General features: G+C 64.7%; 1 protein-coding gene across 13 annotated transcripts; it reads right to left on the minus strand.

Moving 5' to 3' along the window:
• Positions 1-78: 78 nt before the first annotated feature.
• On the minus strand, positions 79-21417 carry HDAC5 (histone deacetylase 5). Of its 13 annotated transcripts, XM_054224386.1 has the most exons (27): positions 21332-21417; positions 20000-20131; positions 17375-17449; positions 14989-15209; positions 14542-14680; positions 14189-14303; positions 13908-14035; positions 13655-13786; positions 12628-12740; positions 11519-11650; positions 10408-10627; positions 10073-10278; positions 9120-9386; positions 8505-8661; positions 6926-7059; positions 6722-6842; positions 6564-6613; positions 6361-6468; positions 5661-5716; positions 5463-5550; positions 5225-5344; positions 5036-5133; positions 4460-4578; positions 4238-4371; positions 3945-4029; positions 2783-2936; positions 79-1729 (listed from the first exon to the last, which is right to left on the minus strand). In XM_054224386.1, exons 2-27 carry the CDS (start codon positions 20019-20021, stop codon positions 1687-1689), a joined length of 3237 nt encoding a protein of 1078 aa, XP_054080361.1. In that variant the 5' UTR covers positions 20022-20131; positions 21332-21417; the 3' UTR covers positions 79-1686. The 13 variants fall into 13 exon arrangements, with proteins under 13 accessions (XP_054080361.1, XP_054080364.1, XP_054080353.1 ...); XM_054224389.1 differs by having other exon boundaries at positions 79-2936; positions 11519-11647; positions 14542-14677; XM_054224378.1 differs by having other exon boundaries at positions 79-2936; positions 14542-14677.
• Positions 21418-22959: the final 1542 nt, after the last annotated feature.

The raw sequence follows: 22959 nt of genomic DNA on the forward strand, positions 1-22959 counted from the left end.
TGCCCCAACGAGGACAGAAAAGGGGACACAAAAGTGCTGGCACCCCCCAGTACCCCCCCAAACGCAGTGGGGCACCACTGGGTATTGCCAGAAACAGTTTTATTTATACAAGGACGAACATTGGTAACATCTTACAAAATACTCAACTGAAAACCATATTGAGAGCGCGCGAGCGGGCGGCAGACGGACAGAAAAGAAACCGAGGCAGGGCAGGGGTGGCGGGGGAGACACAGCGGGGTGGGCCGACGACACCAGCCCAAAGCCAGGGGCCCGGCGCCCTTCGCCCGATGCCCCCGGGAGGTGGGTGGTTCCTACGTGAGGCATTTTCTCCCTCCTGGGCTGGGGGCAGCTGGGGGATGTCACCCTCCCCCACCATGAAAGGGGAGGGTCCCCAACTGCCACCACCACCCAACAGACACCCCCCCCGCCTCGGCTTGCGGCCCAGGGGTTGTCCCCAGTGTTGGGGACAGCCAGGCTGGTGTCCCCTCAAGACTCGGTGACGCCCCCCTTCCTCCTCCCCACCCATCACCCCAAGCTGGGGTGTCCCGCCCCCGCCCCGGGGCTGGGGGAGGTGACAGGGGACATACGCTCATCCCTGCCACCGCCACCCCGATTTGGGGACCCCCCCCGGAGCCACCCCAAACGCCCCGCTGCAATAACTTAAAACACGAAGCGCTGTCCTCGCCCTCTGCCCCGGGACCCACGGCCAGTGCCACCCATTAAAAAAATACTATTAAATAATACATCTGTAATAAAATTATATACCTTTGTTTTGCGTGGGTTTGTTTTTTCTCTCTTTTAAAGCTAAAATCGCTCCAAGTCCCCTCCGGCTGGTGAAGTAACAGGAAAATGAAGTGGTTTTTTCCTTTTTTTTTGTCTTTTCTTTTTTTCCCTTTTTTTCCTCCTCTCTTTTAGGAAGGGACAAAGTTTTATCCCAACGAAGGCGCCAGGATCCATCACCCATTGACCCAATGTGACAAAGGGATGGGGCTCATCCCCTGCCTCTTGTGTCCCCCTCCGAAACGGGGACGTCAAGGGGGGAAAAAAAAAGGGGGGAAGAAAATTGAGAAAACCGAAAAAATCAGAGGCAAATTAAGGCATTAAAAAAAAAAAACCACCAACAACTGACTTAATTAAAGGCACAAATATTTCCCATCGCCTCCCCCCCGGGGTGGGGGGCGGACGCTGGAGCCGGGGAGGGAATGAGTGGGGAAAAGGAAAAAAAAAGGGGGGGGAGAAAATAAGGACACCCCCCCCCACTCAAGAAAAAAAAAAAAGGGAAAATTAAAGAGAGGAGCCGCAGCGGGGGCCGGGGGGAGCCCGGGGCAGCGACGGGAAACCCAACGGACGGAGCACGGACAGGGCGGGAGGAACGGGGGGTGCTGGTGGAACCGATGCTTCACAAGAGACACGACCGCAAACACCGCGTGGAGCTGGGGTCCAACAGGACAGGGCAGGTGGGGGCGTGGGGTATTTTTTTGTGTTTTTCTCCTCTTTTTAATAGAAAAAGAAAATATTTTCCTCTTTTTTCTGTTTCTCCTCCTGGTTTCTTCCACATTTTTTTTTGTCCTTTTTTTATGTGGTTTTTTTTGTTTTTTAAGGTGATTTTTTTTTGTGTGTTTTTCTTCTCGGTGTTTCTTTCTTTCTTGGAAACGGAATAAATCTCTGTGGTGAGGGGCCAGCGGGTCACAGCGTGGGCTCGGCCTCCATCGGCTCCTCCACCGCAGGCCTGGCCAGGGACAGAGCGGGGCATGAGCGGGGACGGTCCCTGCAGCGGGGACCCGGCCCCCAGCCCCGGCCGGGGAAACTGAGGCAGCGATGGTGGGAGCTCGGCACCTGGAGCTCAGCACCAGGCACAGCTGCCTACAGCCCCCCCCGAAGTCATGGCACTGTCACCCCACCGCAGTTCCCCTTCATCCTCAGGGTGGGACATGGCAATCTGGGGACACACATGTCCATCACCCACCCAAGGACACACGTGGCTCCCTGCACAACCCAGTGGACACGCATGTTCCCGAGGACACGTGTGGCTCCATGCACACCCCACAGACATCACCCCGAGAACTCACGTGGCTCCACGCACACCCCCAGGGACACACAGCCCCCCCAAGGACATGCACAGGTCTGTGCACAGCCCAGGGGACACGCAGCCCCGCAAGGACACATGTGGCTCCATAAAGAGCCCAGGGGACATGCAGCCCCCTGAGGACATGCATGGTTCCATGCACACCCCCAAGGACATGCATCCCCATGACGAAACATGTGGCTCCATGTACAGCCCAAGGGACACGCAGCTCCCCCCCACCCCGCCCCTCCCTGAGGACACACGTAGCTCCGTGCACAGCCCCAGGGACATACATCGCCCCGAGGACACATGTGGGTCCATGCACAGCCCAGGGGACATACAGCCCCCCGAGGACACATGTGGCTCCATGTAGAGCCCAGGGAACATGCATCCCCCTGAGGACACACGTGGCTGCATGCACAGCCCAAGGGACATGCACCACCCGCGACAACACATGTGGCACTGTGCACAGCCCCAGGGACACACATGCCCCTGAGGACGCGTGTGGCTCCATGCACACCCCCAGGGACATGCAGCCCCCCAAGGACACGGGTGGCTCCATGCACACCCCCAGGGACATGCAGCCCCCCAAGGACACGGGTGGCTCCATGCACACCCCCAGGGACATGCAGCCCCCCAAGGACACGGGTGGCTCCATGCACACCCCCAGGGACATGCGTGTCTCCATGCACAGTGGGGGCTCCCGGGGGGCCATACCTGGGCTGGGGGTCGGCGCTCCCCTGCTCGGCACCCACCGAGAGCAGGGCCATGGCCGTCACCGTCTCGGCCTCCTCCGCCTCCCCCTTCTGCGCCTCCAGCAGGGAGCAGCCCACGGCCGTCGCGAAGCGCTTCACCGAGCCCCAGTGCTTGCCTGCGGGCACCGGCAGCGCTGGGCACGGCCCTCGGCACCCACGCGGCAGGGACAACCCGGGGTACACATGGGACTGCCATGGTGGGGACAGTCCAAGGGAACCCCCTGTGCCACCCACAGCTGGGACAGCCCTGGGGATCACCCCTGGAACCCCCACAGGGGGGCAGCACTGGGGATCCCCATGGTCCCCAGGGATGATCCAGGGAATCCTCAGGATCCCCACGGTGGGGACAGCCAGGGTGACTCATGAGAACAGCATTGTGGGGACAGTCCAAGGGACCCGCTGTGTCACCCCCAACCAGGACAGCCCTGGGGACCTTCTAGGACCCCCACTACGTGGACCGCCCTGGGGAACCCACAACACCCACCATGGTAGGGACAAGCTGGGGGGGACCTATGGGACCCCTGTGCCACCCACAGCTGGGACAGCACTGGGGACCTCCCCTGGGACCCCTGTGGAGGGGACAGCCCTGGGGACACCCACAGCAAAGACAGCCCAGGGACCTCCTAGGACCCCCGTGGCAGGGACAGTCCAAGGGACCCTCTGTGTCACCCACAGCCAGGACAACCCTAGGGACCTTGTGAGACCCCCATGGAGGGGATAGCCTTGGGGACCCCCCCCCATGGCAGGGACAACCTGGGGAACCCCCATGACGTTCGTGGCAGGGGCAACTCAGGAGGACCCATGGGACCCCCATGGCAGGTCACCTCTGGGCCCCCCCCCCCAAGGCAGTGACAGCCCCAGGAACCCCCCCAGAATCCCAGTGACAGCACTGGAGACCCCTCCAGGTCCCCCCAAGGCAAGGACAGTCCCCTGGTCCCCACCCATGTCAGGGACAGACCCGCTGGGATCCCCCGACGGCAAAGGCAGCTCCAGAGACCCCTCTGTGCCCCCCCATGACAGAATCAGCCCCGGGGGCCCCTCTGTGTTCCCCGGTGTCAGTGACAGCCCCAGGGATCCTGGCAGGGTCCATGTCCCCCCCTCTGACGCCGGCCGCAGGGTCTCACTCTGGATCTCGATGACCTTCTCCAGGGTGGCCACCGCGTTCACGTTTGGCTTCTGCTGCAGCAGGGACGGATCCAGCGGCTCCAGCTGGGTGGGGGGGAACAACATCAAGACCCCCAAACCTGTCACCAGCACCCCCAACCCCCCCTAAAAAGCAGGGACAGGAGGCCCTCTCCTTGACTGGGGGAAACTGAGGCACAGCGCAGGGCATGCACCTTGATACACCCTGCACCCCAGGGGGTGGCAAGGGGGATCCCCACGGGTGAGGGGGGGTCCCCATGGGTGACCCCCCTACCTCCAGGCCGAGCAGAGCGGAGACGCAGGCCTCCGAGGCGTCGCAGATGGCCGTCAGGTCGTGCCCCCCCTCCAGTGCCAGCACCACCCGGCCCCCTGCCAGCATCATCAGCTGCTTCGTCAAGTGGCCAAAACCTGGGCGACACCAAAGGAGGGGGGGGGTGACAAGCGGCTCGGCCGAGGTCCCCACCCTGGGGATACCCCCGGGGACACCCCCACTCACATTTGGCGGTGACGGAGTAGCCACCGAGTGGGGAGAGGTGACCCTCGACAGCGTCGAAGCCGGCTGAGACCAGCACCACATCTGGGGAGAACTCATTGGCGATGGGCATCACCACGGTCCTGGGGGGGCAGAGGGTCAGGGCCGGGCATGGGGACCCCCCCAGGGTGCAGGGACCCCTCCAGGACACAAAGACTCCCCCAAGGATGCAGGGACCCTCCCCAGGGTGCAAGGACCACCCCAGGACACGGGGACCCCTCCCAAGACACAGGGATACTCCCCAGGGTGCAGGACCTGCACCCCCCCCCCGCCCAGGACACAGAGATCCCTCTCAAGACCACAGGGACACCCCCCCACCACGACACAGGGACACCCCAAAGGGTACAGGGACACCCCAAAGGATGCAGGGACACCCCCCGCCAGGACACAAAGTTCCCCCCGCCAAGGGTGTATGGACCCTGTCAATGGCATGGGAACCACCCCTCCCAGGACACAGCGACACCCCCAAGGGTGCAGGGACCCCCCCCAAGGCACAGGGATTCCCCTCTCAGGGCACAGGGACGCCCTCAGGACCCCCACCTGAAGGCGGTAAGATACTCCACATCCCCGATGGGGGGGTCAACGCCCCCGGTCCAGGCGATGTTGATGTTGTAGCCCACTCCCATCCCGCTGCCGACCTGGGCACAGCCACGAGTGACCCCCAACGCCACAGGCGGGGTGGGAGGGACACAGGGTGACCCACCCCACCCCCCAGCAGCCCCCCTGTACCTCCTCAGGCGCTCCACTGCCTGGGAAGAAGTTGCCGTCATCATAGCGGTGCAGGGAGATGTAGAGGACATTGGGGTCGCTGTAGAAGGCTTGCTGGGTCCCGTTCCCGTGGTGGATGTCCTGCCAGGGGGCCAGCGGAATCAGGGAACCCCCCCCGCACCCATGCCACGGGGTCCCTGTCACCCAGGGGAGGTCCCTGTCTCCCTTTCCCTGGGAGGGGGGCGTGTGTGCGCCTTACCCAGTCCACGATGAGGATCCTGCCCACGCTCAGCTTCTGCTGGAGCAGTTTGGCCGAGATGGCCACCGAGTTGAAGAAGCAGAAGCCCCTGGGGAGAGGGGCCAGGGTGAGTGCCGGGGTGTCCCCGGGTCACCGGTGTCTCCCCCTGTCCCCACCCCCAGGCAGGGGTCCCTCCCGCTGGTGCAGCCCCATGCTCACATGGCCGTGGACTCCTCCGCATGGTGTCCGGGGGGGCGGATGACGGCGAAGCCGTTCTGCAGGGACAGAGGGGGACACGTGTGGCACCTGCCCATGTGGGCACGAGGGCGCCCGTGCACACCCAGGTGAGCATACAGGGGAGCAGCGCACACAGGAGCACGCACAAGGGCTGCCACGCACACGCATGGTGCGCACACATGCAGGAGTGACAAGCGTGCACGCAAGAGTGCTTGGGGACCGTCGCACGCACAGGCAAGCGTGCACGAGTGGTGCACACATGTGCACGCTTGCACAGGAGCCATCACGCCCCTGGGTAAGCGTGCATGAGGACACTGCACGTGTGCAAGCACACACAAGGGCTGCCACGCACACCTGCGCAAGCATGCACAAGACAGTGCACACACATGCAAGCGTGCGGGAGTGCCATCGCGCACACTCAGGTAAGCGTGCATGCACGCGTGCTTGTAGCCATCACACACAGAGGTAAGTGTGCACAGAAGTGGTGCGCGCACACACAAGCTCGCACAGGGCTATGACACCCCCCGGTGAGCACGCACATGGGTGGTGCACACGCATGCAAGCGTGCGCAGGGGCTGCTCCTCAGGTAAGCGTGCACACCCCGAGCATGCAGGTGGCACAGGGGCCGCGTGTAAGGACGCGGGCCAGTGTGCCAGCCGGCGTGCCAGCCCTCCCCGCTCACCTTGATCTCCCCAGCGGCCACCTTGAAGGCAAGCTCCACCAGGCAGCCCACTGCCATGCGCACGGCGCTGGAGGAGTGCATCTCATTCCACACCGTGTCACTGTCCACCTGCGGTGGGGGGGGGGACACACACAGGGACATGTCAGCGGAGCCGGGCCGGGCCAGGCCAGGGACCCCCCCCCCCACCACCACCACGTACTCACCCCGATGCCCCCGCACGGCAGCACTGCGTACATCTTCTGGCTAATGGGACCTAGTGGGGCAGAGAGTGCCATGACAAGGGGGGCAGGGGGGGATAGTGTCCCCCCCAACTCCAAAAGGGGACCCAGGCCTCTGGGTGTCCCTCCCCCCAAGCACCTACCCAGGAGCTTCTTGCTGTCGAGTTTTTGGCGGTTGAGGGGGCTGGTGCCATAGAGCAGCGTGTGATGCTCTGAGTGCACCGTTTGGATCTCCTCCAGCGTCGCCTTCCTGCCCCGGATGCGCTGGGGATGGGGAGGGGAGACACAGGGGTGAGCCCCCCACCCCAAGGCGAGGAGGGGAACCCCGGGATGGCGGGATGCCTCACCTCGCACTTGCCGAGGAGTCCGGTCTCCTGCAGGCGGGACCAGATGCTCTGGATGCGACCAGCGTGCTCGGGGTGGATGTTGGTGTTCCCACAGGTGCACTGGTGCTTCAGCATGAAGGTGTCGTACACCACACCTGTGCCAGGCACCATAATGGCACACCTGGGACCGGCCCCCCCAGGACAGACACATACCTCCCAGGACATGGGGAACCCATGGGAAACTGGGATCCCGTGGGACACCAGGATCCCCAGGAACCCCAAAGGAAGGGAAACACTATGGGCGAAGGGGACCTTGCAAGACATAGGCACTCCTGGGCACCCCATGGGATAGGGGAACCCTTGGACATCCCATGGGATACGGGGATCCTTGGGCACCCCAAGGAATTGGGAACCCCATGGGACATGGGGATCCCCACACACCCCGAGGGATGGGAAAGCTTATGGGTGAAGGTGACCTTGTAGGACATGGGCACTCCTGGGCAACCCAAGGGATTGGGAACCCCAGGGGACAGGGGGATCCCATGAGACACAGGGATCTCCAGGCACCCCAAGAAATGGGAAACCCTATGGGCAAAGGGGGCCCTGTGGGACATGGGTGCTCCTGGGCACTCTGAGGGATGGGACATCCCATGGGATAGGGGTGCCCTTTGACACCCCAAGGGATTGGGAACCCCATGCAACACAGAGATCCCTGAAGGATGGGAAGCCCTATGGGAGAAGGGGACCCTGTGGGACATGGGCACTCCAGGGCACCCCGAGGCACGGGGCACCCCAAGGAGCAGGGGGATCCCATGGGATACAGAGATATCTGGGCACCCCAAGGGATTAGGAACCACACAGGACACAGATGCACCAAGGGATGGGGCACCCAAGGCAGCAGGGGCGCTCCTGGGCACACTAAGGGACAGGGCATCCCATGGGATAGGGACACCTCACGGGACAAGGGCTCTCCTGGGCCCCCCAAAGGATGGGGCACCCTACGGGACAGGGGGATCCCATGGGATAGGAGCACCCCACATCATCCTGAAGGATAGGGGACCCCGTGGGACACAGGCAACCTGGGCACATCAAGGAATGGGGAACTGCATGGGACAGGGACACCTCTGGGCACACCAAGGGATGGAGCACCCACAGGACAGGAGGATCCCTGGGCACCCTAAGGTATGGGGCACCCTGGGGAGCAGGGGCACCCCTGGGCACACCAAGGGACAGGGCAACCCGTGGGATAGGGACACCCCATGGGACAAGGCTCTCCTGGGCACCCCAGGAGACAGGGGCACCCCTGACCCCACTGAGGGATGGGGCATCCTGGGGAGCAGGGGCACCCCTGGGCACCCCGAGAGACAGGGACACCCCATGGGACAAGGGCACCCCTGACCCCACCGAGGGATGGGACACCCCACGGTCAGGGGCACCTCTGGGTACCCTGAGGGATGTGGCACCCCGGGGGACATGGGCACCCTTGGGGGTCTACCGAGGGACAGGGCACCCTGTGGGGTAGGGGCAGCCCGTGGGAGAGGGGACAGGCCATGGGACACAGGTCACCCCCAAGCAATGAGGCACCCCCCCAGCCCCGTACCTGTGGTGAAGAGATGCTTGGGGGGCCCGTCAGGTGCGGGGGGCTTGATGGCGGCGCTGGCGGGGGACGACTGGGTGCGGGCGAGGGCCGGGTGGGGCAGCGCCAGGATGCCCAGGGTGGGGGCAGGATACAGCTGCAGCGGCGCCTCGGGGAACACCTGGGGGGGCCCCAACGCCCCCCGTCAGCCACACCATCACCCCCTCCTGGCCATCGCCTGGCACGAGGCACGGCCATGTCACCATGTCCCGGCCGGGGAGGGGGTGGCCACGTCCGAGTTGTGGGGGGGGAGGATGAGTCACGGCGGGGGCCGGGGGGGGGGGGGGCGCTGCAGTGCGGGGGTGGCGGAGCTGGGAGGCCAGAGCAGGGGGGGGATGAGTCACTGGCCCCTCCGAGTCATCGCTGCGGCAGTGGCGGGGGGGGCAGGCCCCTAGGTAGTCGAGGGGGGGGGCGGAGGGGAACGGCTGGCCGGGGACCAGGCGCCGGGGCAAAGGGATGCTCGTGCAAGGGATGCTCGTGCAAAGGCAACGCTCGTTTAAAAGTTGGGGGGGGGGCATTTAGGGATATTTGGGCGCCCCCCTCCCTGGGTACCAATCCATGGGGCCCCCAAGGTCTCACCTGCTTGTATGTGACCCCCAGCTCAGTGACATCGGAGACCCCAGAGCCCTCGGCTTCGTCCCCGCTGTCACCCGGCTCCTCGTGAGGCATTTCAGGGTCCTGCAGCCGCTCTGGGGGGTCGCTGGCGTCCGGGGAGGCGATGGCAACAGGGGGGCCAGGGGGGACCCCGTCGCCTGGGGGGGGCGACTGCTGCTCCGTCAACTCCTCCTCTGTCTCCTCGGGGTGGGTGGGGGGCTGCCGCGCTAGCTCCCCCGCCTTGGGGAGCAGCTGGGAGGGGGGGCGGTGGGTGCGGGGGGCCAAACTGATCCCCCAACACCCCACGGCCACCCTGGGGCAGCCCCTGCCCCGTGCCCCCCATGTCCTACAGACACCCCATAGCCACCTCACACCCATCCCAAGCCCTACAGCTACTCCATACCCACCCCACATACATCCCAAACCCTATACCCACCCCATACCCCACACCCTATAGCCACCCTATATGCACCCCACAGTGACCTCATGTCCTATAGCCACCCCATATCCACCCCATGTACAGCCAAAACCCTATACCCATTCCCGTGCCCCACATCCACGCCACACCCTATACCCATCCCTTGCCCCATAGCCACCCCACACCCACTCCACATACAGCGCATATGCTATAGCCACCCCCTATACACCCCACGTAGAGCCCATACCCTATACCCATCCCATACCCCATATTCACCCCATTCCCACCGCACATATAGCCCGTACCCTATACCCATCCCATCCCCACCCCACATACAACCTATACCCACCCCGTGCCCCATAGCCACGCCATACCCAGCCCACACCCATCCCATAACCCATGGCCACCCCACACCAGCCCCTGCCCCAAGCCCACCCCATTTCCGACCCACACCAGCCCCATACCCACCCCATACCCTACACCGCTCCCTCTCCCAGCCCCACGGCAGCCCCTGCCCCACCTTGCCCAGCTGGACCTGCTGCTTGTCAAGGAAGTGGTGCTGGAGGGTGCCGTGGGGCAGGGCGCCGTGGGGCAGGGCCTGGGGGCTCTGGGGCAGCGGGGACGACTGCGTGCGGCTCAGGGGCCGGTGCCGCGGCAGCTTGCTCACCGTCCGCACGCTCCCCGCGCGCTCCCCTGTCACCAGCGGCGACTGCCCATGCAGAGGCACTGAAGGAGCCGGCCATCATCAGTGGGGCACCCTGAACCCCCCCAAGTCCCCCCCAGATCCATCTTGGGGGGGGGCGCGGGGAGTGAGGGTTGCAAGCAAAGGAAACTGAGGCAGAGCAGGGGACTCACCAGCAATGAGGGTGCTCTGCTGGCGCGCTTGCTCCAGCAGCAGGACGTGCTGCAGCAGGGACGCGGGGCCGGCAGGAGGGTCTCCTTCCAGGGCCACCCCCAGCAGGCAGCCCGGGATGGAGGACGTGCTCAGGAACTTGCCAGTGAGGGCGGCCCCAGGGCGCAGAGTGGCCACAGCTGGCCGCTCAGCCTCCGCCTGCGGTGACAGCTTGGGGGACGCCTGTGGGGACAGAGAATGGCACTGTGTCCCCCCCGCTCCAACCCCACCACCCCAGCCCTCAACTGCAGGGGGAAGAGGGATGCTGCCACCCAGCCCTCGAGGTGCTGGGTGACACCCCCATCCCAACCCTGTGCCCCCCAGACTGGGAGCACCCTGAACTGGGGACAGTGGGGCGCTGCCAGTCCTCCCCCCATGAGCCTCAGCTTCTCTCCCGCAGGGAAACTGAGGCACAAACCCAGCCTGGGGGGATATGGGGGGGCCAGATGCTGGGGTTCCTGACTTGGAGCCCCTCCTCCTGCCCTACAGTCACCCCACAGGCACAGGGTCTCCACGCCAAGCCTGCGAGGTGCCAGGTCCCCAGGCCACCCCTATGGGACATCAGGTCTTTGTGCCACCCCCCACAGCGTCCCTACGTGGCCCCTGTAGGGCTGCAGGTTCCCAGACACCATATGGGGTGCTGGGTCCCCACATCGACCCTTTGGAGTTCCAGGTCCTCATTCCACTTCACTGCGGGGTCCCCACTGCCACCCTATGGGTTCCAGGTCCCCGTGCCTCCCCACAGGGCGCAGGGTCCCCATATCGACCCTTTGGGGTTCCAGGTCCCTGTGCCACTTCCCCATGGGGTGCCCACATCCCCCCCATAGGATTCCAGCTGCCTGTACCACCTCCCCATGGGGTCCCCAAACACCCCCCACAGGGTTCCAGGTCCACGTACCACCCCACGGCGCGCAAGGCCCCCATATTGACCTTTTGGGGTTCCAGGTCCTTATGCCATCCCCATGGGGTCCACACATCCCCCACTATGAGATTCCAGGTCCCTGTGCCACCCCACCATGGGGCTCCCCACACCCCCGCTATAGTGTTGCAGGTCCCCGTGCCAGCCCCACTCACGTTGAGGTGGGAGTTGGTGACGGTGACGGTGGCCTGCAGCCCCAGGGAGATGTTGGGGAGGGACGGGGACGTGTAGAGGCTGAGCTGGCTGGCGCCGTCCAGCGTCAGGGCTCGGTGCTGGGGCAGGAGCTGCTGTGGGTCGGGGGGGACACACCAGGCACATGCCATGAGCACGGGCACACATGTGCCCACACATGCCGTGGGCATGCACGACCTGGGAGCATACACCGGCTGCACATGCCTGAGCACACACGTGCACCCCAAACGTGCACACACCGGCTGCACGCATCTGAGCACACATGTGTGCGCTGAACACGCTGCCTGCATGCATCTGAACACATGTGTGTGACCTGAGCATGCTCGTATCACACACCTGCACGCACACACTGAGCACACACCCTGTCTGCGCATACCCGAACACACGTGTACCCGGAGCACACTCACAGCATACATGTGAACACAGGAGCACCCTGAACACGCTCACAGCACACACCTGAATATACATGTGCCCACTGAGTACCCTGGTTCCACGCACCTGAACACGTGTGCACCCTGAGCACGCACCCTGGCTGCACACATGAACATGCGTGTACCCTGAACACGTTCACAGCACACAGCTGAACACACGTGGTCGCCCTAAACATATACATGCACCTTGAGGGTGCTTATAGCACATACCCAAACATGTATGTGCACCCTGAACATACTCACAGCATACACAAGCATGTATGTGCACCCTGAGCATACTAATAACACACACCTGAACACATGTGTGATCACTGAACACACACCCTGGCTACGTATATGGACACATGTGCAACCTGAGCATACACACAGCACACACCTGAACATATATGTGCACCCTGAACACAGAGCACACGCCTGTACACACATGTACACCCTGTACACACAGCACATACCTGAATGCACACGTGCACCCTAAACATGCTCACAGCACACACCTGACCATACATGTGCACCATGAGCACGCCAATAGCGCACACCTTAATGCACGTGTGCACCCTGAGCATGCTCACAGCACACACGTGTGCACGCTGAGCACTCACCGCACACGCCCCGCACACGCGTGTGCCCCCGGCGGCTCCTACCTCCGCGTGGATGTTGGGGACAGAGCCGGTGAAGCCGTTCTCGGCGATGGCGCTGTGGGAGCTGTTGGGGGAGCTGGGCCCGGAGCCGGGGGCGCTGCTGCACACCGAGGACACTGCGGGGCCACCCGCGTGAGGGGGGGACACGCCACCGTCCCCGTGTCCCCTGCCAGCACACACTGCCCCAGGGAAGGGGCAGCCTGTGCCGCTGCAAACCAACCGTGTGCCCATGCACAGGCATGTGCAAGCATGGGCACGTGTAGCACACGTGCACGTGTTGCACAAGCATACGTGTGCATTTGTCATGCAAGCTTATGTGTGCACAAGCACATGTGCGTTTGTGTAGCACAAACACGTCTGTGCACAACCACCCATGTGCATGTGCTACACAAGCATGTATGCGCACCAGCATACGTACACATATATTGCACAACCATGTGTGTGCATATATACGCACACATGTTGCACAACCGTGCATGTGCACAAGCACACGTGTGTACTCATGTCACACAACCACATATATGTGCGCAAACACACCTGTGCACTCCTGTAGCACATACACATCTGTGCACCCGTGCTGGACAAGCATGTATGTGCACAAGCAGATGTGCGCACACACATTGCACAATCGTATCCGTGCACCAGCACCCGTGTGCACACAGGCTGCACAAGCACATGTGCACGTGTTGAATAAGCGTGTCTGTGCACAAGCACATGTGTATTCCACAAGCACATCTGTGCACAAGAACATTTGTGGACACGTTGCACAAGCATGTCTGTACACAAGCACATGTGTGCACACACACTACAGAATCAAATGTGTGCGCACACGTTGCACAAGCACGTATGTCCACAAGCACATGTATGCACACGTTACACAATCGCACACATGTTGCAGGAACACGTCCATGCCCCGGCAGCCGGGGGAGGACCCCGTGTCCCTGCTGGCAGCCCCCATCACTGGGGGGGAGGGGGGGAGCCAGCCGGCAACCTGGGGAAACTGAGGCAGGGTCCGCAGGGCAGGGCTCACCCGTGATCTCGATGGCGCGCTTCTTGAAGGTGCTGATGACAGTGCCGTCCTTCCTGCGCAGGAGGGGGCTGCTTCTCCGCTCCGCCACCTTCTGTTTTAACCGCGAGCGCACTTTCAGGTTGGGTTCGGAGGCTGCGGGGGGGGCGGACGGGACACCGGGGGGGGGGTACCCGGAAGCGGCGTTAGCCCCGGTATGGCTCCCGGCACCCCCGTGCCCCCCCCAACCTCTTCCCGCCGGCGCTCCGGCACCCACCGGTTTTGCGGAGCGGGAAATCATCCCGGCCGTCGTAGGTGCCGAGGAGGGGGAGTTTGTAGGATGGGGGGGTCCCCGGGCTGCCGGTCTGGGGGGGGGAACTCTGGTCCAACGAGGTGTGGTGAGCCCTGGTGGGGGGGGAGGGAGTGGGGGGCGAAGGCAGCAGAGACCCGGCTAGGACGCCTGGGTCGTGCCCCCCCTGGCCCCACTCTGGGGGGGAGGGGGGTGTGTGTGTGTCTGGGTTTGGGGGAAGTGGGGGGGGGTTTGTGTGTCTGACCTACCAACATTTGGGGTGCTGGGGGAGGGAATGGTTGGGGGGGCCGGTGCCCGGCTCCTTTGTCTTGCTGAGCAGGAACTCCTGCAGCTTCAGCTTCACCTCTGTGCTGGCTATGGCACCTGGGGCGGGGGGGACAGCTGGGATGGGGGGGACACACACAGCACATACAGACAGCCCCCAGCCCCACTGGGACACACACATCTGCCCCCCAGTGCCCCATATCACCCCAGCCCCCATAGTCCCTATTGCCCCCCGGTCCCCTTCTCTGCTCACCAGTCCCATCCAGCCCCCCATGTTCCATCCAGCCCCCCTGGTCCCAACCAGCCTCCCCCTCCCGATGTGTCCCCCCCAGCTCACTCTCGCGGCTCTTGTCCTTGGTGCGCAGGGCATGGAGCTGCTCCAGGCGCTGCTGCTGCTCCAGGGCCTCCTGCCGCTCCCGCTGCCGCTGCTGCTCCAGCTCCTGCTGCCGCCGGGCGGCCAGCGCTTCCTGCTGCTGCTGCGGGAACGGAGCCGGGGGGGGCTCGGGGATGGGCACCCCCCATCTCCCACCCCCCTCCATGCATCAGGGGCTGAGGGGGTACGTGACACCCCACCCTGATCCCCCCCTTGTAGCTCCGTCACCCTGAGGTAGGACACCCCACAGCTCCAGCACCCCTAGGAATGTGATGCCCCACGGCTCCATCACCCCCAGCCTGCCCCCGGGAGGTCTTACCCCATGGCTCCATCACCCCAGACAGGTGATGCCCCACATCTCCAGCACCCCAAACAGGTGGTGCCCCACCGGTTCCATCGCCCCCAGCCCACCTTGAGGTGCTTCTGGAGCTGGACCTCATGCTGGCGGGTGAGGTGCTCGTGCTGCTTCTGGAACTCGGCGAAGAGCAGCTGCTTCTGGAGCTGCTGCTGCTGCTTGAGGGCCAGCAGCTCCCGCTGCAGCTGCCGCTCCCGCGCCGCTGCATCCAGCCCTGGCCCCCGGCGCTCCCCGCACGCTTCGGGTGCCCCACACACCTCTGCCGGCCCCTCCGCCCCTGCGGGCACCCACAGGCTCAGGGGGGGCAGTCTGGGGGTGTCCCAGGGATGAGGGCGCTGGGAGCAGTTTGGGGGTGTCCCAGATATAGGGGAAGCTGGGCAGGCTTAGGGGCAGTTTGGGGATGGCCTAGGGATGGGAGGCAGCTAGGGGGGAGTCTGGGGTATCCCGGGAGCGGGGGGAACCTGGAACATGTTTAGAGGATAGTTTAGAGGTGTCCTGGTGCGGGGGCAGTTAGGGAGAAGCTGGGGGGGCTGTCCAGGTGATGGGGGACAGCTAGGGCACCCTTAGAGGGTAGTTTGGGGGTGTCCCGGGATTGGGGGGTGGGGGCAGTTAGAGGGCAGATGGGGGGCTGTCCTGGCAATGGGGGGGCAGCTGGGGCATGCTCGGGGGCTGGCTGGGCATTCCCAGCAACGGGGGGCAGTTGGGGGGCTCCCGGGGGGTCTCCCACCAGCTCCAAGCCACCCTAGATCGTCCCTGTGCTTTGGTTTCCCCCCACACTCAAAAAACAGGGGCAGTCACCCCAAGCCAAGCCCCCACATCTGCAACAAACAGCCCAGAGGGCAGCCGGGGGTGGGCAGGATTGAGCCCCCCCCCAGAGCATGTCCGCTAAAGCCCCAACCTACACATAGGCATAAACCCGACAGCATCCACCAAGCATCCAAAGAAAACGGGGAGGGGGGCAGGAACACACATCCCCTTCTCCAGTAGCAAATAAACCCAGGCATCCAGGCCCCCTGTGTGTCACCCCCCCGCACAGAGGGGTACCGGGGGGGGGGGGGGTGGGGTGGGCATCCCATCTCCACGCAAACAGGAAGGCGGGGGCGGGGGGGCATGTGCTGCATGCTAATGCGCCCCGGCCCCCCCCCCCCCGGCACACGCCGCGGCTGCACGTCGGGCACTGACGTGTGCCCAGGACAGACCCGCGGACGTCACCAAGCCGCGGAGTTCGGGCACCAACCCCCCCCGGCTCTGCCAGCCCCCCCTCCCCACTGCCAGCTCCCCAAAAACCTGCCAGCCCCCCTTCCCCAGTACCACGCTGCACTCCCCAGTGACAACCAGTCCCCCCAGTGCCAGCCCCCCTTAAAAAAAGAGCCCCCCAGTGCCCGCCCCCTTCCCCAGTACCAATCAGGACACCCAGCACCAAGCAGCCCCCCCAGTATGTACCAGTCCCCACAGTTAGTGCCAGCCCCCCCTCGACATGTAAGAGGGGCCGTGGGACAGGGGGAACCCCCAACCCCCCCTCACCATCCCCATTCAGCCCTGGGGGGGTGGCCCTGGGGCTGCCCCACGCTCAGGGAGGGGGGGAAGGCAGATTTGTACGGGGGGGGGAAGGGGGTGCCCCTGCAGCTCCCCAAGATCTGACAGCCCCTCACTTTGGGGGGGTGCAAAACCACCCCAGTGGGTGTTGGTGTGCAAGGAGAGGGGTCGGCAGCACCCAGTGCTGGGGGGAGTGGGTGGGAGTGGGACTAAAAATAGCCCCGGGAGGGGCCAGGGCAGGAGCGAGCCCAGCCCCAGCCAAACCTCCACTTAGGGGCTCAGAAGTGGCTTTGGGCTGGCGAGAGGCCGGGGCCACCACCCTGCCGGGGGGGGGGGGGCACCACCCCGTCCCCCTGGGATGCACGGGGGCTGCTTAACCCTTCGGTGCCCACAAACCCCCCCAAACCAAAGTGCTCCCAGGCCAGTGTAGGATGTCCCCCTGACATGGCTGGCACTATCCCCATGGGGGTGCAATGTGGGGGGGTCCTGTAGGTAATGGGGACACGGGGGGGCTGGAACACCACTGCCATCGCAAGCAGAGCAGTACCCCCCCTTGCACACCCGTACGAGGGGGTGTGCCCCCCCTCGCACTGTCTCACCATACCCCTTCGCAGCCCTCCCCCCCGGTGACAGACCACAGCCACTTCTCTGCACCCACCCCTGTCCCTATGTGCCACCACAACAGCACCCACCACCCAAATATGCCCCCCCCATCAGCAGGGAGATGCCATGACCCCCCCCAGCACAGCCAGGACCACCGTGGGTTCAGGAGAGCCCTGGGAGGGTACAGGACACGCAGCCAAAATGTCCCAACACGAGGGGACACATGGGGACAGGACCAGGTGGGATGCCACCGGATTTGGGAGGGGGGAGGGGGTCTGCCCCCCCCACCCCCCCAGCACTCACCTGGGGCAGGGAGGGTGGCGTGGAGCTGGGCATGGGACAGGAGCTCCAGCGAGGGCTCACGGCTGGACCCCCCCTCTGTGGAAAAACCCCCATCCCTCTCACAAATGGGCTGCAGCATCGCCGAGGGGGGGCCCTGGGGCATGTCCCCCCCTTCCCCACAGCCTCAGTGCCCCCAGTCCAGCCCCCTCCTTAGCACATGGGGATGGGGGAGCTGCCAGCCAGGGGGGCACCAAGCATCCCCCGGAGGTGGGGGTGAGGGGAGCAGATCTAGCCCCCCCATCCTGGGCAGGGTGGGGCTGGGTGCCCCCCCCCCCTCACCCACAGCCCCCCCCCCCGCGTCCTGTCCCCCCCCCATCCTCCCGCCGGGCTCTTCTCTCTGGCGCCTGGAAATAGCTGGCGCACAGGAGGAGTCGTCTATAAATAGGGCAGCGTGCCCGGGGGGGGCCACCACGGCTCCCGTGGGATGGGGTGCGCCATGTGTCCCCCCCATGCCATACAGCCCCCTCCGGGGACATGCGGGGACCACGGCGCCTGCACCCAAACTGCTTCGGGGATGGGGGGAGAGGGGCTGCCCCTGCTGGGGGTGGGGGGGTGGGCGGAGACAACTTGCAGCAGGGCTGGGATCCCCACGACCTCCCCCCCATCCCCCCACCCCATCCTCTCCAAGCCCCTAATTGCCAGGGACGTTAATCCGCATCAGCACTGCCGGGAATAAAATCTGGGATACACAAAGGGGGATTAGTCCCTGCCCTGGGAAAGCGAAGGCAAGGGCCCCTCCCAGATGGGACCCCCCCAACAGGAGCCCCCAGGGGGGTCGGGGGTCCCTAAGCCGGTGGGGGGCACAGACACCAATTTAGCACATCTTCTGCCGGATCAGTGACCCAAAGCAGCTCAGCGGGGCTGGGGGTGACAATGGGCTGAGGGGGGGACACGCCCCCACCCCCCAGGGATGGGGACCCTCCCACACCCCACTAGCCGTGTGTAAACCCCCCCGCCGGCAGCAGCCACGTTTATTTACCAGCACCTTAATCCCAAGCCGAGACTTTTAATAGCTAGGATATTTATGGGCTACCCCCCCCCACCCCCCCGTGGCCCCCTGCCCGCCCCCCCCGGGGTGCTCTGGGGCTTGACGTCAGCCCAGCTATTTCTGGTGCCGCCAGCGGGCAGGAGGCCACGGGAATGAGCCCTCTCAGCTGCCGGACCCCCCCGGGCACGCACCGAGCCCTCCCGGCTGCCAGACCTCCCCCCCCGCCCCAGGCACACCAGTGCTGGCAGCCCCTTGGTGAGGCAGTGGTACATCTTTAGGATGAGGGGACACACACACCCCCTCAGGGGGATGAGGACCCCCCCAAGCAGGGGGAGGGATGGAAGGAGCAGGGCACCTATGCCCCCAGGGATGGCAGCACTGCCCACGTGACCCTCGCCAGGACCCCCTCCACAGCGCAGCCCCATGGGAAAGGGGCTGTGATCGGGGAGCACTGGGGGACCCCCAGCACCCAAAGGGGGACCCTCAGGCTTGGGGGCGGGGGGGAGGACATGACACACGTGAGGGACACAGCCAACAGGGGATGCCCAGCTGAGACCTGCCCAACTCATCACACCCGCTGCAGGCCTTCATCCCCACAAAAGCCTCCCCCAGGCTCAGCCACAGCCAGGAAGGGGACACGGAGGAAAGCGTGGTGGGGACGAGCAGAGGTGGCGAGGCCATGTGTCGCATCCCCCCCACCCCCCCAGTGCCACCATGCCGTGTGCCAGCCCCGTGCCAGGCACGGTCGGGCACCGCTCCCGCCCTGCGGCCGCTCCAAAAATACCAACTGGCAGCAAACGGGCAGCGGCAGCGCTGGGGGCAGACAGAGGGGACACCCTCCCCCTGCCCCGTCCTAAACTGACGGCGAGTCCCCAGCCCCAGCCAGTGGGACGGAGTGGCTCTGCCACCGCCACGTGCCTCAGTTTCCCCTCCCGAGCACCCCCAAGGCTGCAGGTGGCCACGGGGATTGGTGGAGCCACTTGTCCCCGGCTGAACGTCGGGGACGCGTCCAGATGTCACTGGAATTCCCACCGGGCTAATTACAGGGCGGCGTTGACGAGGAGCCAGGCGATGCAGCACGGGCACGGCCTTCGTGGCGGCTCGCGGTCACCCAGGCTGTCCCCACGGGATGTCACCGAGGGGACCCACATCCCGGGGTCCATAGGGACCCATCACCGAGTGGTGCCACCACGTTTCACCCGTAAAGAGCCAAAGGAGCCATTGCGTGTGACCCGTGCCACACTGGGGGGACGGCGGTGACCCCAGCTCCCACCTCAGTTTCCCCCCGTGGCGAGTGGGTGCCGGGGGGGGTCCAGGGTAACGAGGGAAGGGGGGGGGTGGCTGGGCACAGCGCCCGCCACCACTCCACACGCGCCCGTCTCGCGCGGTGACACCCACACGGGTGCTAATGACGGCGGCGGTGGCAGTGGCGGGCACGCGGCGTTTATGTGCCGTCCCGGGTCACATCGGTCTCCATCCCCCCGATGGGTGGTGAACTGGGCGGGGTGCCCAGGGTCACAGCAGGGACCTGACCCCCATATGCAAGGTACCCGGTTGGGTGCAGCACCCCCCCCCACCCCCATGTCCCCCGCTCTCACCTGTGTCGCTCTGGGGGTCCATGGTGGCCAGTGGGTGACAGCAGAGGCGGGGGGATGTGCAGAGGTGGCTGTCTGGGGGGGCCGTCAGCACCAGCTGGGGTGCTGGGGCTGTGCCCGCACCGCCTGGGAGCCCTGCGGGGACCAAGCACCATCAGCACCCAGTGTTCCCCCCCCGAGAAAACACACACATGCACACACACCCTCCTCAGCACCAAACTGGGGGTCCCCCAGAGCATCCCGGAGCCAAGGGCTGGATCCAGCATCATGGGGGGGTGTCGTGTGTCCCCCCAAGGTCCTGAGCATCCACCCAACGGCAGAGCCAAGGGACGGATCCGGCTCCATGGGGTGACCCCCCTCTTCGTCCCCCCAAACCCCAGCACATGTGTGCGGGGCCAAATCCAGCACTGTGCCCCCCTCCCCGCCCCCAGCACTGGAGCATCTGCGGGCAGAATGCGGCCCCTCTGCTGCCCCCCGGGAAAGGGGACCCCCACCAAGATGGGGGGGGCGGGGGGCCGGCGGCGTTACACAAGGCTCTGCAAGAAAAGGGGGGGGGGGGGGGGGCACAAAGGGGGAGCCCGGTGCCCAGGACCCTCCCGCGGTGCCACCCTATAAGGGCATCCCCCCCACCCCACCCCAAGGGCCTCTTCTAGCGGTGTCCGACCCAGCCCCACGGGAGGGGGGGGACACCCGGCGCTGACCCGGGCCCCCCCCGCTGCGAGGCCCCCGGTGCTGCAGCGCCTCCCCCCAAGATAGGGGTCGGGAGGGGCCACTCGTGGGGCCCACGCTCGGCTCCCCAGCGACGCGACAGACCCCGCGGCGGGGGGAAATGGGGTGGCGGAAAAGGTCGGGGAGAGCCACCGGCAGACCCGAGCCCGGTGCGGTGCAGCGGGCCCCCCCCCCCGCCGGCAAACGGTCCGCGCTGCAGAGCCGCCGCCGCGCTGGCGCACAGGCCCCCCCAGCCGCATATTTCCCCCACCTCCCATTGCACGGGGACCCCCCCCAACACCGTACAGAGCCCCCCCCACAAGGCATGTCCCCCCACCACTGCACGGGGCCCCCCAACACTGCACAGGGGCCCCCTCCCATTGCACCGCGCAAGCCCCGCTGCACGACCCCCCCCCGCCCGCTCCCCGCGCTGCGGCCCCCCCTCCGGTGCCCCCTCCCGCCGCACCGACTCCCCTCCCCCCCACGTTGCACGTCGTGTGTCGTCCCCCCCCCCCACTGCCCCGCTGCTCCCCCTGCCCCGCACCGCTCGCTGCCCCCCCTCCCCCCCCATTTCCCGTCCCCCCGATCACGGGCGCTCCCCCCCGCCATCGTGCCCCCCCATCGTACCTGCGCGGTGCCCGGCCGCGCCGCCCCGCGCGCGCCCCGCCGCCCCTCCATCTTTGCAGCGGGGCCCCGCCCGCCCCGACAACAACATTCGGTGACGTCACTCGCCATCACGTGACGGAACCCTGCGCTAAAAATAGACTCGCCCCCCCCCCCCAACTTCCCTGGGGGCGGGGCGCGGCGCGGCGCGGGGGGGGTGGGGGTGGGGCTTAAAGGAGCCGGGGATGAGGGGGTGGGGGTGTGTCACACACGTGTGTGTGTGATTGTGTCACCGTGTGTGCAATGACACGCGTGTGTACGTGTGTTTGTGTCTCCGCGTGCATGTGCAGTGACACGCGTGTGATTGTGTCTGTGTGTGCAGTGATGCGTGTGTGTGTCTGGGCGTGTGTCATGTACCAGTGGGCAACAACACGTGTGCCACTGTTTCACGTGTTTCATCTGTTTTTGTGAAATAGTGCACACGTGTGCATAAGTATGCTCGTGTGTAGTAGCACACAGCTGTGAGTGCGTCACATGTTAGTGTGCAACAACACACACATGTGAGCATACACTGTGCACTACTGCACAATGATCCACGTGTAAGAGTGTGTGTGCATTACAGGCTGGTGTGTAACGGCACATGTATGAGTGTGCACTATATAGAACTGTGCAATGACACATGCGTGAGCATGCGCATGTATGCACGCGGCCTGTTGGTGCACAACAGCACAAGTGCAAGTGAGTGTGCATCATGTGCTAGTGTGCAATGGCACTCATGTGAGTGTGTATGTAAGCTATAGGTCAGTGTGGAGTGCACACACGTGAGTGTGCATGCCATCTGCTAATGTGCACTGACATACAGGTAAGTGTGCGCGTGTGTGCATACTGCTTGTTGGTGTGCATTGACACACGTGTGAGTGCACACTGTGCACTACTGTGCAATAACCCATGTGTAAGAGTGTGTGTGCTACAGACTGGTGTGCAGTGGCACGTGTGTGAGCGTGCACCATGTGCTGGTGTGCAATGGCACACATGTAAGAGTGTGTGTGTGCCCACCACAGGTTGGTGTGCAGTAACACACACGTGAGTGTGCACTGTGCACTACTGTGCAATGACCCACATGTAAAAGCGTGTGTGCTACAGGCTGACGTACAATGGCACACATGTGAGGGCACAGGAGCTTGTGTCACATGCTAGTGTGGAATAACACACACGTGAGTGCATATGTGAGCTGCAGGCTGGTGTGCAATAGCACATGCGGGAGTGTGTGATAAGCTACCATGCAGCAGCACGCACCTGAGCGTGTGTGCACTGTAGGCTGGTGTGCAATGACCCACATGGCAATGTGCAATGATGTGTGTGTGAGATAAATTAGTGTGCAATAGCACACAACCTGAGTATGCACACCCTAGGCTGGTGTGCAATGACACACATATGAGCCTGCGTGTGCTGTGGGTAGGTGCGCAAAGGCACAGACGCATGTAACAGCCTCACATGTGTGAGTGTGTGTGACAGGCTGGCATGCAGCGGCACATACACGTGTGCCACGGGTTGGTATGCAGCTGCACACACACGTGCATGCACCAGAAGCTGGTGTGTGATCGCTCTTGCACGTATGTGAATCCGTGTGTGTGAATGTGCATGGAACATGC

Source organism: Rissa tridactyla, chromosome 19 (assembly GCF_028500815.1).
Source record: "Rissa tridactyla isolate bRisTri1 chromosome 19, bRisTri1.patW.cur.20221130, whole genome shotgun sequence".
Taxonomy (NCBI): domain Eukaryota; kingdom Metazoa; phylum Chordata; class Aves; order Charadriiformes; family Laridae; genus Rissa; species Rissa tridactyla.